General features: G+C 41.2%; 3 protein-coding genes and 1 long non-coding RNA gene across 5 annotated transcripts; 1 reads left to right on the top strand and 3 right to left on the bottom strand.

Moving 5' to 3' along the window:
• Positions 1–107: 107 nt before the first annotated feature.
• tbx6 (T-box transcription factor 6) lies at positions 108–6886 on the bottom strand. Its single transcript, XM_023411250.2, has 8 exons — positions 3903–6886; positions 3214–3427; positions 2750–3017; positions 2515–2658; positions 2302–2372; positions 2140–2198; positions 1740–2022; positions 108–1610 (listed from the first exon to the last, which is right to left on the bottom strand). The coding sequence occupies exons 1-8, from the start codon at positions 3970–3972 to the stop codon at positions 359–361; spliced, it is 2361 nt and encodes a 786-aa protein (XP_023267018.1). The 5' UTR covers positions 3973–6886; the 3' UTR covers positions 108–358.
• LOC147818829 (uncharacterized) lies at positions 6192–8604 on the top strand. Its single transcript, XR_015437561.1, has 4 exons — positions 6192–6328; positions 7239–7419; positions 8048–8198; positions 8471–8604. It is a non-coding gene; the product is annotated as an uncharacterized LOC147818829 (long non-coding RNA).
• nif3l1 (NIF3 NGG1 interacting factor 3-like 1 (S. cerevisiae)) lies at positions 7140–11099 on the bottom strand. 2 transcript variants are annotated; one of them, XM_023411203.2, is made up of 7 exons: positions 11036–11099; positions 9526–10148; positions 9204–9360; positions 8456–8579; positions 8044–8182; positions 7527–7610; positions 7140–7433 (listed from the first exon to the last, which is right to left on the bottom strand). In XM_023411203.2, exons 2-7 carry the CDS (start codon positions 10136–10138, stop codon positions 7249–7251), a joined length of 1302 nt encoding a protein of 433 aa, XP_023266971.1. In that variant the 5' UTR covers positions 10139–10148; positions 11036–11099; the 3' UTR covers positions 7140–7248. The 2 variants fall into 2 exon arrangements, with proteins under 2 accessions (XP_023266971.1, XP_023266972.1); XM_023411204.2 differs by having other exon boundaries at positions 10954–11052.
• Positions 11100–14217: 3118 nt separating this feature from the next.
• Positions 14218–17569, bottom strand: cabp5a (calcium binding protein 5a). The gene is made up of 7 exons (XM_023411221.2): positions 17233–17569; positions 16683–16732; positions 16167–16197; positions 15876–16019; positions 15604–15713; positions 15274–15421; positions 14218–15175 (listed from the first exon to the last, which is right to left on the bottom strand). The coding sequence occupies exons 2-7, from the start codon at positions 16728–16730 to the stop codon at positions 15147–15149; spliced, it is 510 nt and encodes a 169-aa protein (XP_023266989.1). The 5' UTR covers positions 16731–16732; positions 17233–17569; the 3' UTR covers positions 14218–15146.
• Between the last annotated feature and the right edge of the window lie 2634 nt (positions 17570–20203).

The raw sequence follows: 20203 nt of genomic DNA, 5'->3' as shown, positions 1-20203 counted from the left end.
AGAACACTTTTGTACTGATTTGTTTGAGATGTAATCCAAAGAGCTAGAGTCAAGTTAAAACTCAATTTGAGTATATTTCAGCTGAAAAGAATTGAACGACAAAAGCCTGGAAAAGATACATTTTTATTTTTCACACTGGAATGGACATTTGAAAAGAAAATCTTCAACAGCTATTTACAAATTAGATCAATTCCACACTGTTTATCAGCTCAGTTCATAGGAAGACACTCACACACACACACACACACACGCTCACTCACAGTACATTGGGCTACTTGAACTAATGCTACAAATTGCTAAAACCCCTAAAAGCGCTATAAGGCCAAAACATTTTTGTCATCATTAACAATGCTGCATTTTAAAACATTGGTCTCGTGCTCATGTCCATCATGTAGGACCCCTGGGGGTGGGCGTGGCCGTGTTGGTGTTGTCTGTACAGATGCCTGAAAGGGATGGAGAGGGACGAGTGAGGGTCCTGACACAGGCGGAGAGGGTAGGACGGAAAGGCTGGGTAGAGGGCCGGGGGAGGGGTGGAGGAGGGAAGAGATGGATCCAGCTGAGGGAGGAGAGACGGGTGGTGCAGCACCATCTCCGGGCGATAGGGGGCAGGGGGGTTGAACTGAGGGATGCCACCTAGTTCAACCGGAGGGTATGAGGAGGACGCAGAAGGATTGGGCAAGTTCTGAGGATGGGCGGTTGGAGTGGAGGAGACGGACTGCTGGAAAGAAGAGGGGACAGCCAAGCAAGAGGAGGGTTGGAAAGGAGGGTGAGGAAGGGAGGATGATGGATGAGTGAAGGAGGAGGGAGGGAAGGCAGCAGCAAGGGAGGGAGCTGGGGCTTGGTGGCTGAGATTTGGGAGGTGCAAGGCAGGGTGGGCAGGGCTGGGAGATACATTCGAAAAGGAGAGATTTTGCATGTGTGGAGGGACAGAGGGGAAGGCAAACGACGTGGCGGCACCGTGGGTGGGTAGGGAGCACGGCAGATTTGGAGCCAGTAGTTGGTTTTGGTTGGGGTGAGGATGAGCGGCAGCTGGAGCAGGATCCGGATTTGGAGGCAGGATATTTGGGTAGATAAATGCTGCTGAGCTTTGATCGCTGGGTGAATTATTTCCACTGGTAACAGGTTGACCCTGCAGTGGCTGACTGGGCTGAGTGAGCAGAGAATGAGCGGATATTTGGTCCTGCAGACCTGTCTGACATGCCGAGGGTGGGGCAGGAAAGGAGGCGTCTGTCGTCGCGTGGGGCCTGATCGTCTCTGGGATGGTGTGATAGGTGTTGGCGGAGGGAGAGGAGGAGGAGGAGGAGGAGGGAAGGAGTGACTGGGGCGAGGAGGAGTTGGAAGGAGGCGGAGTGGGGAAGGTGAAGGAGGTCTGCTGCAGAGAGGGAGTGGTGGTGGTGGAGGAGGAGAGCGTGGGTGAGGAGGAGAGAATGGAGGGATAGTCGATAGGAGAGATGGAGGGCTGGGGATCGGATGTGTCTGAGGGGTCGGAGATGGGGAGGGAGGGGAAAGAGGAGGATGACTGAGGAAGAGGAGCTGAGGGGAAAGAGGAGGAGTTGGCCTGAGCAGCAGGGAAGCTGGAGGTATAAGCTGCTTCACCCATAGTGTCTGATCTGTGGAGGAGAAAAGGCAAAGAAATCATATTAGATTCAGTTCATTCCTCTGGTGTAATAAAGTGTTTAGTGGATACAAAAATAATGGAGAAATTCCACCATTCATAACCAAACATCACACACACCCACCTTTCAATTATACTATTTGCCACCTCGCTCCCCGGTGTGTCCTGCATCCCGTTGGCCATGGAAATGCTGATGTCAGACATCTGGGATGCCATGAATGCCTGACCGAGGTCGAGCTGCTGCTCTGGGACCAGCGTGTCCCGATAGGAGGCCTCCTGTGGTCTGTACCCACAGGAGGGATCAGGCAGTGGTGGCAGGGAGGCCAGAGCGAGGGCCTGCAGGTCTGTGCTGCTGGTGCTGGTGGGTTGCGTCAGAAGCTCAGTAGAGTCGCATGGGTCACAGTTCACTGAGGGAGACAGATGGGAAGGTGGAGATGTTTCAGGAGCAGCCAGGCAACAGTTATACTAACAACACTTTCCAAATGAATGATTTAAAGTTGTATAAGTCTGGTTAACCCACTTACCAATATCCAAGGTCTCTGTCAAGACAGTTACTTTGCGCTTCTGTCTTGCATCTCTTTGCCTGCAAAGGAAGGAAAAAAAAGGAATTTAGATTCTCCACAATATATATGCAACAATTTGAAGTGTATGAATCTGTATGTGTTTATTTCTGTGCGGGTCTTTACTTTTTGCTGTTCATGCCATCCTCTCGGAAGCCTTTAGCGAAGGGGTTGGCGTTGATCTTCAGCTCTGTGATCTGAAAAGGACAAAAAGAGAGAGAGAGTCTGTTATGAGAGAGAAATATGGTCGGTGCACTGAACTGAACTGCATGTATTGGCGGTGAGTTTGTATAGGAACATTGGCCTCATCTTTCATATAGAAATGTAGTGTTAAGTTACCTTGTTGTTCTGGTAGGCGGTGACTGTGATAAACTGGGTCTCAGGGAAAACAAAGGAGTGCTGCCCTCCGCCCCACCTCAGCACGTCTCTGGCTTCAATTACATGAACCCTGGGCTGGTAGCGATGCAGCGAGTGTAGGATGATCTGGAAATAAAAGAAAAGAGGTTGGCTCCAAACGCTACAGTGAAGGTCCCGTACTGTATTTGTGCTGCATCAGTCAGCCCGCCGTACTTACATGTCCCTGTGAGTCCAGTGTGTTGTTGGTGAGCTTGGCGAAGTGGAAGGAGATGGTGCGGCTCTGCCAGTGAGCACCTGTGGCGGGGGAGTCTGGGTGGATGAACACCCGGTCTGGTAGCCGAGCTTCCGCCCCGCCAACAGCCTGCCAGCCACCGCCTTGGAAACGATAGCGGGAGTTGTCCACTGGGACGATGTCCAAGAGGAGGATGTAACGTAGAGATGGATTCAGGCCTGACAGCTTCAACCTCAGCCCGGGAAACATTCGTCTAGGCAAGTGGAAAAGACAGTGGAGAAAATTACAAATCACATACTTGTGTTTATCAGCTCACCTTTTTGTCTCTTGTCTTATTGGTCTGGGAGAATTAAAAAAATAAGGATATAAACAAAGGTGCAGGAACCGAGATTGAAGTTAGAGGTCAAGGGTCGGCGCCAATACACATGCACTCTACAGTCTTGTCTCACCTGCCCTTCTTTGTGATGATCATCTCCGTGCCCACCGAGCTGAACTGTTTCCATAAGAACGCGTTCTCCAGGTCCATCTTCACCTCATCTTTTTGGGTTTTGGTGACAGGCTCATTGGGGACAGGGGGAGGGGCCAGAAGCCTCGGGGGCAGGGCTTTAGCTGCAACGTCACAGGTGGGAGGGTACAGTGGCATGTGGGCAGGAGCCTCCCGTTCTGAAACAACAGGGAAATAGTAAAAACTTAACATTTAAAGAAATACACATGTATATTTGGAGATTAGGAAGTTATCATCCTTAAGATTTCAATGACCCCATTTTTATACTTCTATTGGAGGCTTTACCAGGGCTGTAATCTTATGAATTACAATCAATGTTTAAACAGTTAAGAAAACAATCATTTGGCTGTCAAAAAAATAAATATACTATAAATAAAAGTCTTTAATAATGAAGGAATATCCAGCTCAGGCTTCAGCCTCAGAGCATCTCTAGTCTGAGAGCTGCAAATAAAAACCCCATCGCACCCCTGGATTCGCTAAATGACAGTTTCTTCCTCCTGTTGCAGACGCAGTGGTTGTTCCTTCAAAGAGAAACCTAATTGGTAAGAATGTTTTTGGTACGCTGTTAAAATCTTGGATAATTATTCAAGATTTTGAAAGCAAACTCATGCACACACTCTCCTTCTCACTCACCTCTGTAAAAGCAGTCTCCAATCCTTTGTGGTCCCAGAGCCAAACTGGGATACATCTCCACGCTCAGCATTTTCCTTGTCAGTGTTTGTCCCTTTTCTCGTCCTCTTCACTTGCTGCAAAGTAGCATTTCACTCTTCCACTCTTTTTGTCTCGTGTTTCTTTTACAGACTGACTTCAGCCGACTGCTGCTAACAAAGTGTTCTCAGTCTTCAGTTGAACTGGAGACCGCTTCTGTAAGAGTTTCAGTTCTTTCTTGTCTCTATTTCCGTTCCTATCCCTCGGCCGTCCTCTGCTACAAATGCCCACAGTGGTGACTTGCTCGGTTAAATAGGTGTGTGAGGCTTCACACTTAAGGCCAAATGGCCCCATTTTCACATAGCTCTTCATTTGCCTCCCAGTCTCTCCACCCTGTCTCACCATCTTCCCTTATGTCCCCGCTCAACCAACACAAACACTGATCATAACACAAGGTGATTAAAAAAATCTTAGGCCTTCAGTTTCTGGAAGAAAAAAATTCATGTGATTTGTGTTATTTTATGTCAGAGAGGTAGAACAGGTAGCTTTGCTCAAGTACTGTTTGGAGTTATTTGTACTTTACTCAAGTATTTTCATTTTATGTTGCTTTATGATTCTTTTTCGCTACATTTCAGGGCAAATACTGTGCTTCACTACAATTATTTTACAACTGTAATATCAATAATAAATGAAGTGTATTCACATTAGAACCTGAGGTAACAAAGAGCATTAATTAAAACACCTTACAATCAGAATTTTACACATAAACACATAGATACACACATACAGACTGATTGGCCCTGTATTGAATATAAGGTTATTCAAGCAAAAACAACATGACATATGATGTTTTGCTATGTGTTAAATTACTGAAAGTATTTAAAGTCAAATTTGCTTCATCTCGACCAGCAACATTATATTGTTGCTTACAAATCAACAATTAAAGAATTGAATAATAAACTATACACAGTACTGTTTTGTTGCTAATACTTTTACGGGCTTTGACTTGTAATTCAGTGTTTTTACATTGTGGTGGTGATACTTTCCTAAGAATGTAATAATTCTTGTAAATGCTTCTCAAGTTTCAAATGGCCCGTATACAGCCACATAAATCCAGTAGTTTACTGGCAGGTTCCCTGTGGCTGTTTGATGACTTGATGACAGGCCTCTTCCTCTCAGCGCTCTGCCTGTTAGTCCTTCTCTGCAGGGAGTCAGGCCCTGGATCAAGTTGGAAGAGGAAGACACAGCAATTTGGCCACTACACAAACACAAGAGTCTAGAAGTTTTATATGAAGGCTTGGATTAAGGCATGAAAAGCTCAGTATTACAGCTGAATCTTGCCAAGCATTACCCAAATCATTTCAACACTAGAACAGTTGAATGAATCGATTCTGCTGTCCTGAGAGAGGACAGGGCTTTCTAGTTAAAACGCAATAAAACACAACACTGTAGACCACACAGACAAACCTCTGGTGATGGTCCCAGACAAGTGAAGCAGGTGTGTCTTCAGATCCTTCACTCGAGGGAAAGTATCAATACCACATTGTGAGAATACTTCCTTACAAGTAGAAGTCCTGCATTCAAAGTATTACTGAAGCGAAAGGACAGAAGTTTCATTGGAAAAAGATACTTTATACAGCCATATTGCTTCTGTTGGTGTTGTACTATTATTTATATTATATGCACAAACATTTAAAAAAATTCCCTATGAAATGTAGTGGAGCAGAAATATAAAGAAGTACTGAATATAAATACTTGTACTTTCATGGATGCAAACCAGCTGCAATACAGTTTAAGATGTCTTCAACTCAAACACATTCAAAAGCATTGACCTTCCTTCTTCATGGCTTTTTAGCAGATGATTCTTCATCAAGTTTCTCATTTTGCTCTTGTTGCTTAAGTTTGAATTCCTTGAAGTGATAACAAATCATCATGAGACTTTATTATGCAAGAACTGGCCGCAGTGATCTGATGCTTGTAGGAGGACATGTCAGCAGACCATAGAGGCTGTTTGGCTGAGGATTACCATTACATCATGATTAAAGGCTTTGCAACTTCAGTGATCGACAGGATAAACTGCGTGACTTCATCTCTGTGTGGATGATTTCCTGTGAACGGTGTCTGCCTGTGGATCAATACTTAAAAGACAAAAAGGAAAAGAGAAAAGCTCTGAAACTGGCAAACACAACCCCGAATCTACCTGCTCATAGACATTCCTGCCTGTATAAAAGTGACAGCTGGAGGCACTTTACAGGGAGTGAAGTATAAATGTTGTTCTAGTTGTTGTTTTCCTTCTCCATTTGTGTACGTGTGTGCTGGGGAGAGGATAAAAGCTAGTGAGGACCGAGGGGAAGTGGAGGTGTGAACGCCACACCGAAGAGAAAGGTCATTACCTTGATGGGGGCAGCGAGGTGTGTGTAACGTCTCTTAATGTTTTTACGAGCCGACAGGTGTGTCGCAGGCGCTGCAGCCACCAGACTCTGTAACGGCAGATAATGAGGATTTTTACTTGTTTTGTTTGTTGGTTTTTTTTTACCATTACCAGAGCGGGGGCAGGTAGTGTGTGCTGTTTACAGTGGATTAAGTATACCACAGGTTTGCTCTTTGACATGTACTTGCTAAGTGGTTTGATGTCCACCTTTATTTGCTCACTGAGGTCTAAAGGTCATCTTACAGAAAACACTCTTTGATGAGTAAATTCATCATTATGAATTTAAAAGATATAATAAAAAAGTATTTGTCTTTAAATTCTCATTGTTCGCTCAGATTAGCGCAAATGTGCCTCCCGGTTGAACAGGCACATAACAGCATCTTGTCTGATTTCCTCAAACAGGTTTACGATGAAACCACAAGCCTTTTAATCTGATGAGGATTACTTTTTTTTTTTTTTCCTGTGTGCATGATGCAAATACCATTTCATTTAGGGAAAATGTGTGCACGCTGAAATTCTCTCTCCTTACCGGGAAAGGGCACACTTAATGTCACTGATTGTGGGGATTAAAACACACTATGTGCTGTCCATAAATAAATCCGCTGCATGCACAAGCCGCATGCATTCAGATTACAGATTACATGCTTCAGTCCATTTATTGATCAACAGGGTCCATTTTTATTAAGAACCTGCCAGAAATACATTGTAAATAGCACACCATGTACCAAGGAAGCACTTTTCGTCATTAAATGAGGGAGTTTCATGTTGATGCTTTACATAAAGAGTCTGAATGGACGATAGGGTTTTTTATTCAGTCATTTCACACACATTTCAAAGCAGACATTACTATTACTATTATCAAAACATCTGCATTTTACCCAATGATTCAGGTCAAACTGGTCAGACCACCTCTAGCGGGTCTCTGTCAGCCTTCGACACCACCACAGTGACACTGTCAGGAACCCGCACAGCCAGCCGCTCCCTGAACACAGCCAGAAAACCCCGCTCACTGTTGCTGTGATCGCTGAGGAGGACGCTGGTTCCCTTCGCCACAGCGTCCAGCACTTCATGGTGGGACATCTCGCCTGAAAAATATTGTAATATCTGGTAACACATCTGTAGGCACATGCAATCGTTCTTTATGTAAACTAAACTGGATTTTTAGTGAAAAGCTCTACCTGTGATGTAGAGGTCTGCCTTGACCCCAGTCAGTACTGAAGCCCCTGATCCAGCACACACAGCCGCAGTACGCACAGAGGACTCTGAAAAATATCAGAATAATTAAATCTATTCAGACACTTTTAATGAGTTCATTCATCACATTTAAGGCATATAATGCTTGGTCTATATGTGAGCTATTAATCCAAAGAGAATCCACAGCAAGCCTGACATCTATGCTGACTATGACTGTTTTAAAAATTACTTCTTTGGGTTACGTTTGCTTGAAATATGGTCTGTATTTATGTAATTTGTTATTATAAAGCTGTGTATTTACCCTCTTGGTGAAACAATATTGTCACATGTGTTGTTAAAATAAGTGTCACTTAATATTTGGTTGTTCCAAGTGTCACTTTTCATCTCTTAATCTAAACTATGTTACATTTTGACCCAAACATATGTTCATCTTCATCTCAACCAAACTGTTAAACTTAAACTTGTAGTCTTTTGTGAAAGCAGCTGCTTTTTTGTTTGTACCTAGTGTCTGACCCCATCCCAGAGCCAAACGGAGGTGACTCAGACCCAGGTGAGACTTCATTTTCTGAATGGCTGTTGCCACAGTTACCGGCTGGTCCAAAACACTGAGCCGCCCTTGGCCGTGTCCTGGGAGAGGGGGCTGCAGGGAGTGACAGGTGAAGGGCTTAGTTAACAAAAAAGTAACTACTATGCATGAAACAGGATATCACTGAATCGTACTATTAACTATCCACAACTGCTTTGTGACATGTAACAAGTAGCATTTGAAAGAGATCACTCATCATCAGTTACCCTTCTTGTGTTTCTGAAATTACATAATTGGTCTCCTGTTTTATTTCTAAAAGAAATATGGATGTCACTCGAGATACAATGTTGTTCATCTTGTGATAACAGCGATGTGTTCATGCTGTACCTTCTCTAACTTCAGGATGCTGAGGGACTGGCTGGGAGTGGTGTGTCGTAGCAGTGCGTGGACACTGGGGGTCAGCGCTGAGTCACTGCAGGTAACACTGACATGGATCCCGCTGTTGTCTGGTCTGTCATGAGGGTAAACACACTCTCATTCACCAGGGCAAAGGAAAGGATCTTTGTGGGGGTTATTTTTTTTGTATGTCTCAAACTAAAACATACTTTACTGCTGACCATGTTCCAATTAACATAAATGGTTAGCTTCTGTTGTCACCTTTCAGATTTGCTGACAACAGGTCATCAATCAGAGTACGTGGTTTTAGCCTTTTGTCATTGTCCTGCTACCAGCCTGTAGTAACGAAGGCGCTGGAAGCTTTGATATGAGGTGTGAAGGTCGACTTTTGAAATGCAAAGTGAGTTGAAAATCAAGCCCAGTAAAATAAACCCGATACAGGCTGTTGTGAATACAGCACTTTGTTTCTGTTTCTTCATTAAAACTGACAAATCTTGCACAAACACAGTTTTCACAACTCTGAGAATATTAGCACACTAAAAGATAAGTGTGTTGGATTGACAGGAAGTTTTCAGTGAAAGCTGATATCGTGTTGTATGGAATGGAAGGTAATTACAGTAAAGGGTGATCAATCAAAACTTGTCTGCAGTGATGTCATGTATATTACATTTGTAGTTAAAGAGCCACCAAGATGATGCCCATGAAAACACACGTTTGTCTATATAAACATTAACTCGACCTGCTAACTGAAAGCTGTGGTGTGGTTCCACCATCATAAGCCTTCAGTTCCTCCATCACAGCGGTTAGTTCCTCTGCGCTCCTGACCGTGAATTCCAGTTTGTGACAGTGGGAGGCGCCACCGAGGGCCTGACTCAGCACAGACACCTGGCCGCTACCTGAGAATCAAAGACAGACAACAGAGATGGGGAAAATAGGTCAGAATAGGAGACCAGTGGGTCAGCGTCATGTGTCACAACATTTTAGCTTGAACCTTCATTAAATATGCAAGTACCATAAGTCCTGTATATATGACACAGTTTCCATTCAGAATGACCTCTTACCAAGTCCCCCGACCAGCCAGTCGTTTACCCCTCCTTTAACACTATCCCACGAAGTGTGAGGGGAGAATACCGCTATCCCGGCCTCCACAGCCCGGATGGCCAATCGCTGCTTCCAATCTTTCTGAACCAGGCGCTTGATTGGCCGAAATAACGGAGGGTGATACGAAATAATGAGGTCACAGCTCATGGTCTCTGCTTCCTGCATGACAGCATCTGTAAGGTCGTTCGTCAGCAGGATGCTTTTAACAGGCCGAGATTTGCTTGGCTCGACCAAGAGGCCAACGTTGTCCCATGACTCAGCAAGTGACAGGGGAGCGAGCTGCTCCAGCACCTGCAGAACCTCTTTTAGCTCCATCGGGCCCCAACACTGAGTAGAATGAGAGAAGGAGCGGGCGGAGGAGAAATGAACAGATGGGTGCAGGGGAACTGAGGTTTGTCGGCTTGTCAGGAAGCTGTGACTGTGAGTAGGTGAAGGGAGAGAGGGAGGGATGGGCGATACTGTTGAGGCGGGAGAGCAGAGTGCAGAGGGTGAGATCGAGCTCCCCCTGGTACAAACTCTTCTGCAGGTGAGCGATAAAATTGTCCAAGGGAGATTTCTACACGCAGTCAACATCAGTGGAGACCTGTGTGGATAAAATAATACACCATCAAAAGAACACCATTCTACAAAATCAACATTGTCAGATTTATCGTCCCACAGAAGTATGATTACTGAGCAGATACGTTAATAAATGAACTAGTGAGAAAATTTATCAGAAATCATAAAAGAAATCATAAATCATTTATCAGTCAAAAATGCAAAACATTCAATGATTCCACTTGCTAAAATATGAATACTTGCTGTAGGACTGCAACTAACAATTATTATCATTCATTATTGATTAACCTGTTGATTATGCTCTAAATTAAGTGATTATTCAACTGGCCTATAAAATGCAAGGTAATAAGTGTAAAATATTAAGTGTCTTCAGATTGTTTATTTCATCTGACTAACGGTGTAAATTCCAAACATGTTCAGTTTTGCTCAATCTTCCACACTGGACACCCCGATCATTCCTGTCCTGTAAAACCTCCAAGAGTTCATCCAGACAGAATCTCCAGTCTGAGCAACACATGCACACTGCATGAACTTTGACTCAACAATGAACTTTTCTAATGTGTCTTATCTAATGAGATAGACAGGGAAGATGTCTGAGCCTGAAGTCTAATGTTCAGTACACTTTTGTATTGAATTAATAAAGTGCCGTACTGTTAATTGAAACCCTCTCACAAGAGCTACAACTACAACTGGGTGTTGCAGAGCATGTGGCTAACAGCACAGCTAGCCAGTTAGCCAATATTAGCTAACGCCACAACCTGAATCGACTCCGCTGTAATTAAAAGCAAGGCATCAACACATATAAGTGTGCGTGAGTGAGCTTATCGTACTCTCGCTGTGCACGTCAGAGACAAACGCGCTGCTAAACACATTTCTCCCGGAGTAACAGAGAAGGTGCAATGGTGCACTTACTGAGTAGCAATCTCCCCTTCCGGGTTCCGTTCTTAATGCAGTGTTTTGATTGGACAGTTGAAATGTCAGCGAGGACTATGATAAAAACTTTTTCAGTATAATGTGGTATAGTATGTAGTTTAATTGAATGACCACTGGCGGAGAAACTATGAAACACCTCAGATATCAGCGGTATTTCACCTTATAGTGGATGAATTATGTCAAAATAATTATGAATTTTAAAAAGAAATTCGCATAATCTGGCTATATAAATAAAATAACACAACACAAACACAGGCACAAGCACACACATTTATTAAACACATTTATAAATAAACATTTATTTATTTATATTTCCAACTATCCAAATAGCTTCCATATAATTTGTTTACATATTCAGGAGAAAAGTCACAAATATTCAGAGTGGTTTTTTAAAATCTTGGCAGGTTTGAAAACTCCTTTAAACAGCACTGAGTGTCTAAACTGAAATATTACATGCTAGTGAAAATATTCACTACGGACAGATCTTTAAGACAGATTGATCATCTCACCTACTCAGTGGTAGAGGACCTTCTGAGATGCAATACTTCTTCTCTATAGTTATGTACAAAACCATTACTGCTCTCACAAATGACTAAACGTGAGGGAGGATGACCGTAGCTTTGCTGTAGCTGAGATCAGGGTAGAACATATTACTGAAGCAACATAGATGTTAGATGTAACCCTTGACCCCTGACCCTTTTTTGCGATCTGTTATGATATTGAATTCAAATTCTCTTCAGTAGGCTACAACTGCAATAAGTGCAGTGATTAAGTAAGTAAAGTTTTATTTATATAGCACTTTTCAAAACAAAAGTATCAAAGTGATTCACATTGAAAGCATAAATAAAGCATGTCAGAGTGTACAAAAAGTGAGGGAGTATAAGGGAGTTTTGAGAAGGTTTTAAAAAGTTTCAGTCATACCTACTGGCACTTTGATCATGTTTTGCAAGAACATATTCATATTTTAATTCTCAATATAGTTAAGTTCAGACTGCATAAAGCTGTAACAATGAATAGATTCAAAATGATTGGAACAAAACAGCATGACTGTTCATTACTACAACTTGTTGTAAGCACTGAAATTTTGAAAATAGAACTTGAGTGGGAGAATTAAATCAGATGACACTGAAGCGATCTACTGAGCTTTTTATTGTCATCAGGTTGTCAGCAACACACAAACACACAAACTATCCTGATCCCCACAACAGATGTGTCCTCACAGTCAGTTCTCTCTTTGACACTTCTAATAAGATAGTACTGATACACATCCTGATAATAGTATTGTAATTGAGCACAGAGCCAGTTAGAAATCTCATTACACTAGTTATGTAAATTTGTATTCGGCTAAATTCGTTAAAAAAATCTGTTGAACCAGAAGCAAACACCATATAGCTGTTGGTATTATGTAATGCAGTTTATAGGCCGATGTAAAGTTATAAAACAAATACACAGAGTAATGTGAAACAGAAAAGACCAGATGACTTTGATAGGCTGTATTAAGCGTTATAGGGCAGGTGGTCCAGCAGAAGATATCCAGGGTGCATGCGCCACTTCTCAGAAGGATTACTGGGACTTTTGGAATAAACAAATCAAAATACGGAAAAAAAACAAAACAAAGACAGAGCGGATGGTTAACAGTGTTAGGAGATGATTGCTGGAGGTTAAAACTGCCAGTCTCATGATGTGCACGGCAACAAGCTGCTGGGCCGACTGGCTACCTCGGAATTGAGTCAGAGAGCGACCGAGAGAGATTATTGTGGATTAATGCAATAAAGGTCGATGCTGGATGTTAGAGGGATCAGGGAAGGATCAGGGCAAAGGCAGGGCTGCATGCATTACATCATCTGCTTCTTCCCTTGGCCTCATCAACCTCCCTGTGCACTACACCCCTCAATTTAAATGGGACCCCCCCTCTCTTGCATTACATGTGCATTAGAGCACAAATAAAAGCAATAAATCCTTCCTAAATGACTGATTCGCTCTCATCCTCATGCTGACTGCTTGCCCACACAAGAGAGCAGTTATTTACAACAAAAAACAAAATATTGTTATTTATCCATTAAGCATATTGGCACAGCTATCACCCCTTGTATCCAATCTGTGGAGTGCCATTGACAGATGTGTGTTTAGTTATTAGGTCCACGTGCTCAGAGGCAGAACAGTTTCACTTTTGTTAATTGGTCCTATAAGCCCTCATAACCCATCTGTCCATCCGTTTGAAGTTCTGCCCAGTTTGTCATGCAGTAACATCTGTTTGTGAGGGTGCTGTGTGTCCCCATCCACATCCCTAAATTCTCTCAACCCAGGTATTTAATCTCGGCTCTGCTGGCTTTGGATAAGTTTGTGTTGGGGATAAGCCACAAGACGACTTCTCTTCACAATTCCTTTGTATCAGGGTGGGAAGTGAAATCTGTGGAAATTCTGCTGCAAATTTGAGACGGTTTTGGTGTTTTTATTGTTGTGTTGACTGGTAAAATTTGCACAGGCTGTGTATCAGTAGAAATAATATAATGATGCTATCGAGCGATGATTTGATGTATATTCCTTCTGGGTACATTCAGTGTTTTTTCACACAGATTTTTTTTTTACAAACTGCTAATACTCCTAACCCCCCCCCCCCCCCCCCCCATTCTAGCTCCAAATTTCCACAAACATTAACAACTTTTTGTGAGAAACATCAAATTCAAAGAAAAGTCCAGACTGTCCTCTCTGAAAGGCTTAATGCTGAGGCAGGCATGTATTTTTTGCCATTTCTTTGCATCTAATACCTAGAAATCTGTTATGCATGTGTTATGATGTCAGAATTTTTAGATTATGTTTTATGGGCCTCACTTTTACCAAATCAGTGGCCTCGTCTATTTTTGGTCACACAATCTCTTTATCCCGATGTCCTTCCAAAGCCAGGGCAGAGAAGTTACTCAACTCTCAGCATTTCTACCCACAGCACAGCTGCATCACTGATGTTTTTGGTTTCTAAATCCCCTCTACATGAAATCCATAGATCAATTCCTTATATAACCAGCGAGTTGTGTATTATTATAAAAATTGATTTATTATGGAAGTCATTCTGAGAATATGTCCCACATTTGCTTTGCTTGTTAGCACTGAAGCGACACAGCGGACATTTTTACTTGTGATCAAGAAAGGCAATGCAAATGGAATTCAGCCATCATTCATTTTATTATTTATACTCATGCTTTACATTCTGTGACACATCGGAAAGTTTTTCCATTAGCTGGACTGATAAATTTACCCCTAGACTCGATCATATCTTTGCTTAAAATTATAATGTGCCACGATAGATTTTTGCAAACAAGTAGCCTAAATTTTAAAGTCTCTTTATTTTCTGATTACTTTGCCAAATTATGAAATGGCCCTTTAGTCTTTCATCACATACGTGGCAAAGTCAGAAGTCAAATTCCTGCAGACTAACTGCTGAATGAAACCCACCCAGTGTCCTCGCCGTCCTTTCAGGAGGCACACAATACTCATGTGCAATGTTCATATATATTTAGATGTTTTATTTTGTTCTTTGCCAAACAAAGGCAGAAATACCTGTTTACATGATTTAACTTGTTGGATTCGATCCAAAAATGAATGATGTAATCCAAGGAGTTACATTACAAGTCCAGGCAAACAGTAACAGAGTAATTGCTAATATTGCATTATAACATCATTTCAGTGATAAGAATGACGCAGTAGTGTCTGAATAATTCAATAAGTACATTTCAAAAAATCAATCAGTTCAACAAAACAACCCAAAAGGACTTTGTGTATATACAATATATATCATCAAACAAAATAATATAGCTCTATTTGTTCATCACCATCTTTCCAATTCTCTTACATTTACAAAAATGTCTCAGTACATGATTTTCAGTCTTTGCATAGCTGTGTATTCTCTCTGAGAACTATTTGATATTGCTTGGCTTTTCTTTGCAGCACTACATTTGGATTTTAACATTATTACGTTTGTTCTGAATATGTACAAGTTAATCTGTCAAGGAGCTTTAGAGAAAGACAGCGTGATTATCGATGCATGACCGCAGATGTGCAAAGGTACTTTCTTGTTTGACCTTCTCCTCGACCATCATTGATGGGACATCATTCTGACGAACTCTGCAGGGACGACACAACAAGATGAATCAGTTCACTGTGAGAAAAGCATCACTTATCATTTATGTTGATAATCACTGAGTCTAAACGACAGTCTGTACCTTCAAAGTCTACTGTGCCATCCCCGTCTTCATCCACTTCTTTCACTATGGCATCTATCTCCCGCCGACTCATGTGCTCTCCCATCAGCTTTGTCATGGCTGAACGCAGCTCCTCCGTTGTGATCTCTCCATCTCCGTCCACGTCGAACTAAGCAGAGAGACAAAAGAAAATTTAAAAAGTGCTGTCAGTGTGTTGTTTATCTTCATGAAACCGTGGTGAGTGAGTAGTAACTAAGCAAAATCTGGCATTGAAGCTGCTGGAGAGCTGTTTCATTTCCTTTAGAAACATCAGAGCTCCTGGAAAGTCTACGGAAAGTGTTTCACTGTCACCTCTTTAAAGGCGTCTTTGAGCTCCTTCACGCTAATCATCCCAGCCGTTTCTGCCAGAAGCTTCGGAGTCATCAGTTCCACAAAGTCTTCAAAGTCGACTCTGCCACCAACTACAGGGAAAATAGTAAAAAATAAAGTTGAGAAACACCCGTCACTCTTCCTAAGTGCGTACATGGTCTCATTTGCATTTCTGGCAGCTGTGCATCACAAAAGTCTGTGCATCTGCAGAATTTTCCAACCATTTTTCTAAATTTGGTCCAGTAAAGACTTACGGTTCATGTTGATGTTTTGGCTCAGCTCAATCAGCTCCATCTCAGTGGGCATGTAGCCCATCGTCCTCATCAGGTTCCCCAGGTCCTTGCAGCTGATCAGCCCGTCCTTGTCTTTATCAAACTCATTGAATGCATCACGCAGCTCTGCAAAATACAGCAACACACTCAGTCAGGACAGTTGAGTGTGTGACATGGTGTGAGTCAAAGTGATTGTATGAGTATTGAAGTGATGCATTTTATGATGAAAACATGAGAATATGAAAAGATTTCAGTGGTAAGAATTTAACTTACCATCAATCTCATCATCTGCCAGTTCTCTGGACTGCATAAAGAGAAAAACAGCTGGTTAAGTCCAGTGTAGTATGGAAATTTATATCAAACCCTGTAATACTGTACAACACTGCCATAAAATACATACAAAAAGAAATTTAGCTACTAAACCATCTGCCACGCAATGGATGTATTATTTATTTTTATAGCTACTCCTCCTGAATTAAATGGCGTGGCACCAAAGAGAAGCTGGATTTTCTGATGGCTTGGATTTAAGTGTAGATTATGCCCATGTTGGCAGGATGGCTTCATATGGGCCAGTGTCATCACCGGCATGCAATAGTAAACAGCAGGCACTGTCTCTCTCTCTCTCTCTCTCTCTCTCTCTCTCTCTCTCTCTCTCTGTCAGTCTAAATCTCTTATCATTTTATCCTGTCACCTTTGTTGTTATAATCCTGTCAACCGTTCATAGCAGTTTGCAAACATTAGCAACAAACCCATCAAAAAACGTGAAAAGGCTCTTACTGCTGCACTTACAATGTTTTTCCCTCCACGCAGGAAAATGCAGGCTGCTCCAAAACTCATTTCTGCAAGTGGAAATACAGACAGTGATGTGTAATTATGAAATGTTATGAATTCATTTAGCACTTTCTGACACAGCACAGAACAGGTTGGTGTTTGCCAGAGCCAGAAAATCGGGATTAAGACAGATTGAAGAGTCTGTGTTCCCTCTGAGGGATTGGACAATATGCCCCATGTCTGGACTCTGCGTGTGTGCATGTCTTTCACTTTCTGACATTATGAAAACATTTCTCAAAAGTATCATGATAAATTTATAACATGAAATTAATTTTGACATCACTACCAGGACAAAAATACCAAATATACTAATGAGGTAAAAGAGCTGCAAGTCCTTTTTTTTTTTTTTTTTCAAGACTCTTTGCTGTAATAATTCAAAGTGGTCAGTTATCTGATAAACACATAATATATCATTTCTATCATTTTCATTGAAGGTTATGGAACATGGTGTTATGAATTGAATAATTAAATCAGAATTAAGTGTCACCATGTAGTTATTTGTGCTCACCTTCTTCTGGTATTTTCTGTTCACCAGCCAAGCGCACTGTACACGACCCCTGAAGCGGAGACTCAGCAGCTGACCCGTGCAGTGCAAAAAGCCCCTCTGTCTTCCGTCTGTTTCTTAATCTTCTTCTCAGTATCAGTCCGGTCCCTCTTCAGTCAGGACAGCCCTTCCTCTCAGCGTGTGTTGACCCTGTCTGCCCAGCCTGCTGGGTTGCTCGGAGGTTGTAGAGGGGAGGTGTGGCTGCAAGCGTGGTTGTAGGCTCGCGGGGAGGAGTCAGGTTCATGAGCTAAAGAGATGCAACCCTGGTTTCCAGCTGAGTGCTGACATCTTTGTGTACATTAGACTAACATCTGAACCTGCAGCTGACAGAGGAAATAGGATACTATCAGTTTACAGGTTAGGGGGTACAGTTGCTTGTTTACAGTTTCTGCTCTTAGTAGCTTACACCTATTCTCTGAGTTTCACAGTAGATTCAACACTGTTTGATTACAGTAGGGCCTATAAAAACACTATGGCTGCAACCATCCCTTTTTCATTATTGATTAATCTCTCAAATATTTTGCAATTAATCACTTAGTGTTTAAACATGTCAATGGAATGAAAAAACATTGAAAATGTTCATCACAAGGTCCTCAGAGCCCGAGGTGACATCTTTAAATTGCTTGTTTAGTACAAAAACCCAAATTGATGAATTATTTCAGCGCTAAAAAGAACTAAAACAGTTTTTATTCCATGGAAAAAGTCACTTTTGTGTTGTTTTTGCCTGTTGTCTGGTTACTTATTGTTTGATTTTTGTAATATTCTGTCCGGCACTTTTTTTTTCATTGCTCAACCACAGTCTTGTGTCTTGTTATATGTTTTACCTTTATTTCCAATTAAGAAATAAAATGTTCTAATAATGATTAAAGCTCCCAGCAAAGTTTGTATAGTAGTTAGTTCAGAGAGTGTTATTATCACTGAATATTAAAGGTGAACACTCATAACAATTCTTATTGAGTCAAATGAACTGTATCTTAAAAAGTGTACTTAAACTTGTACTTAAAGTGTACTTTAACTAAAACATTTTCAACATATTATGATAATATGTATAATATGTTAAATCTGGACTAATTATACACTGCTGAGTTCAATTAATACTGACAAATAAAACTGATAATTTCAAATCACATGCTTTATTTTTTTCCTGTTGAAAAATATATGTAACACTATGAAAGAAATTACATCCTATGACATATACTCTTTCCATTGTTTTTAAAGCCATATATAAGCGTAAAACCAGTTTGGATGTAAGAGACAGGCCGATTACAGCTAATATCCCACTGTGTGATAATCTATGAGTATTGGTTACATTCGCGTGCAAAAAAGGATTATTTCTTCAGTGAAAAACACGGATGAAAATGTTTAGGATTAATGCCTCTGGGTCAGCAGCAAGGATGGAAATGTTGAATCTGAATGAACTGGCTGAGCTGAAACCCTTCAGCTGCGGATCCTTATAGTGTGTGTGTCCTCTGCTCTGACCTTTTCCCCTCTGCCTGCCTCCCTGCTTATGTAAATTCATCAAAAATCTGTTTGCATAAGAAGCATAATCCGCTGGGCTATGCAACAGGAACTAGTAACGATTTTATTATCCTTTTTTCCCTCCTCATTTCAGCTGGCCATCTGAGAGGTTATGCAAGGACACCTCCATGGCTGTGAAAAGATGCTTGTGGAGAGTATGAATGAAAACTGAGAAGAGGAGGAGGGGGGACTGGGTGTATGGGTTTTCTTTTTGGAAATTAGAGAAATGAAAAAGGTTAAGAGTTAAAAGATGAATGAAAAAGATATTCCTGTCTGACCCTCAACAGTCAATTAAACTTATTGAATAACTTTAACAAGTCATTGTAAGAAAACTGGTGTTTATCAACAGCGGCTTCTTAATTCTGACGTATCACAGCCTGGTGACTGCAACAGGCACAGGGAAAAGGCAGAGAGGGAAAATGTTTGTTTTTATTGTACACTGTTGCCCATAAAGTTGGAATAATTTTGTTTTCAGACAAAATCCTCTGTTTATTCCTGTTTAAATGCATCAGTAATCACTTTTGACCAGGTGCAATGATTACATTATGTGTCCCAATTACCCAGGTGAAATGAAATAAATCACATTGTCACAATCATTTCATGGAACGAGGTAAAAAATATTTTATTCCAACTTTATGAGCAACAGTGTACATTCATTGCACGTACATCATAAATTCACTTGACAATTGGACAGCTAAACCCTATTAATAAATGGTCATCTATGGTAAATCATAAATGGCGTTGGCTCTCAGAAATTTCTTGGTGTGCAATTTGCAACATGCAATTTTCAAGCATATAGGTAAATTTGTAGGAGAAATGTTAGTAAATTCAAATTTTCATTTGTAAAATAGCTGGAAATATCTGGTAGATCATGGATAGGCCTAAATATGTTAAAACACAAGTTGTATAGCTTATTATGCAATAGCTAAGATCGTATGTGTAGAAATGTAAATGTATTTCTATTCATTTCTTGGCAGGGATTAAATAATAATCTCCCATCCCAAACATCCCTCACTTAAAATGGATGGGTTCTGTATGACAACCAGTTGTATCTGTTGTGTTCTTTTCCACAGTTACAACTCCAATTTCACCAAATAACTCTATATAACAATACATATAGATATTGTAATATAGATTGCACATTTTATAATATAGAGTTCATCCATATTTGTCACCACTAATCGGTAAAAGTGGTTTCAGACTATTGTAAATTAGCCTACTCCAAAACTCAAAAAAAAAATCTTTACCAGTCCAAGCTGCTAAAATACAAAACGTCCCCTTATGGAAAACTGCGAAGTGAACTGAGTAAAATAGCTAATTGGTGTTGATTTGGATTAGGATTAAAAATTAAATTGTGAAGGAAAATTTCCTCTAATTTTTATGATAATTTTCATAATGAGGCAACGTAATTACTCAT

The sequence above is a fragment of the Seriola lalandi genome, unplaced genomic scaffold (assembly GCF_002814215.2).
Source record: "Seriola lalandi dorsalis isolate HSWRI2012SDOR001 ecotype SW California unplaced genomic scaffold, Sedor1 jcf7180002054464, whole genome shotgun sequence".
NCBI lineage: Eukaryota > Metazoa > Chordata > Actinopteri > Carangiformes > Carangidae > Seriola > Seriola lalandi.
Note: the sequence above shows the minus strand (reverse complement) of the source record. Positions and strands in the feature narration are given on the sequence as shown.

Coding starts and splice junctions, on each gene's coding strand:
- cabp5a (XM_023411221.2), bottom strand. CDS start 16,730: ATGAGTTTTGGAGCAGCCTGCATTTTCCTGCGTGGAGGGAAAAACATT. Junction 16,020..16,166: donor GGCAGATGATGAGATTGATG/GTAAGTTAAATT, acceptor TGTATTTTGCAG/AGCTGCGTGATGCATTCAAT. Junction 15,714..15,875: donor CCAAAACATCAACATGAACC/GTAAGTCTTTAC, acceptor TTTTCCCTGTAG/TTGGTGGCAGAGTCGACTTT.
- tbx6 (XM_023411250.2), bottom strand. CDS start 3,972: ATGCTGAGCGTGGAGATGTATCCCAGTTTGGCTCTGGGACCACAAAGG. Junction 2,373..2,514: donor CCGCCTACCAGAACAACAAG/GTAACTTAACAC, acceptor TGTCCTTTTCAG/ATCACAGAGCTGAAGATCAA. Junction 2,199..2,301: donor GATGGCATGAACAGCAAAAA/GTAAAGACCCGC, acceptor CTTCCTTTGCAG/GCAAAGAGATGCAAGACAGA.
- nif3l1 (XM_023411203.2), bottom strand. CDS start 10,138: ATGTTGACTGCGTGTAGAAATCTCCCTTGGACAATTTTATCGCTCACC. Junction 8,183..8,455: donor GCATCCTGAAGTTAGAGAAG/GTACAGCATGAA, acceptor CACTCCCTGCAG/CCCCCTCTCCCAGGACACGG. Junction 7,434..7,526: donor GGCAGACCTCTACATCACAG/GTAGAGCTTTTC, acceptor AATATTTTTCAG/GCGAGATGTCCCACCATGAA.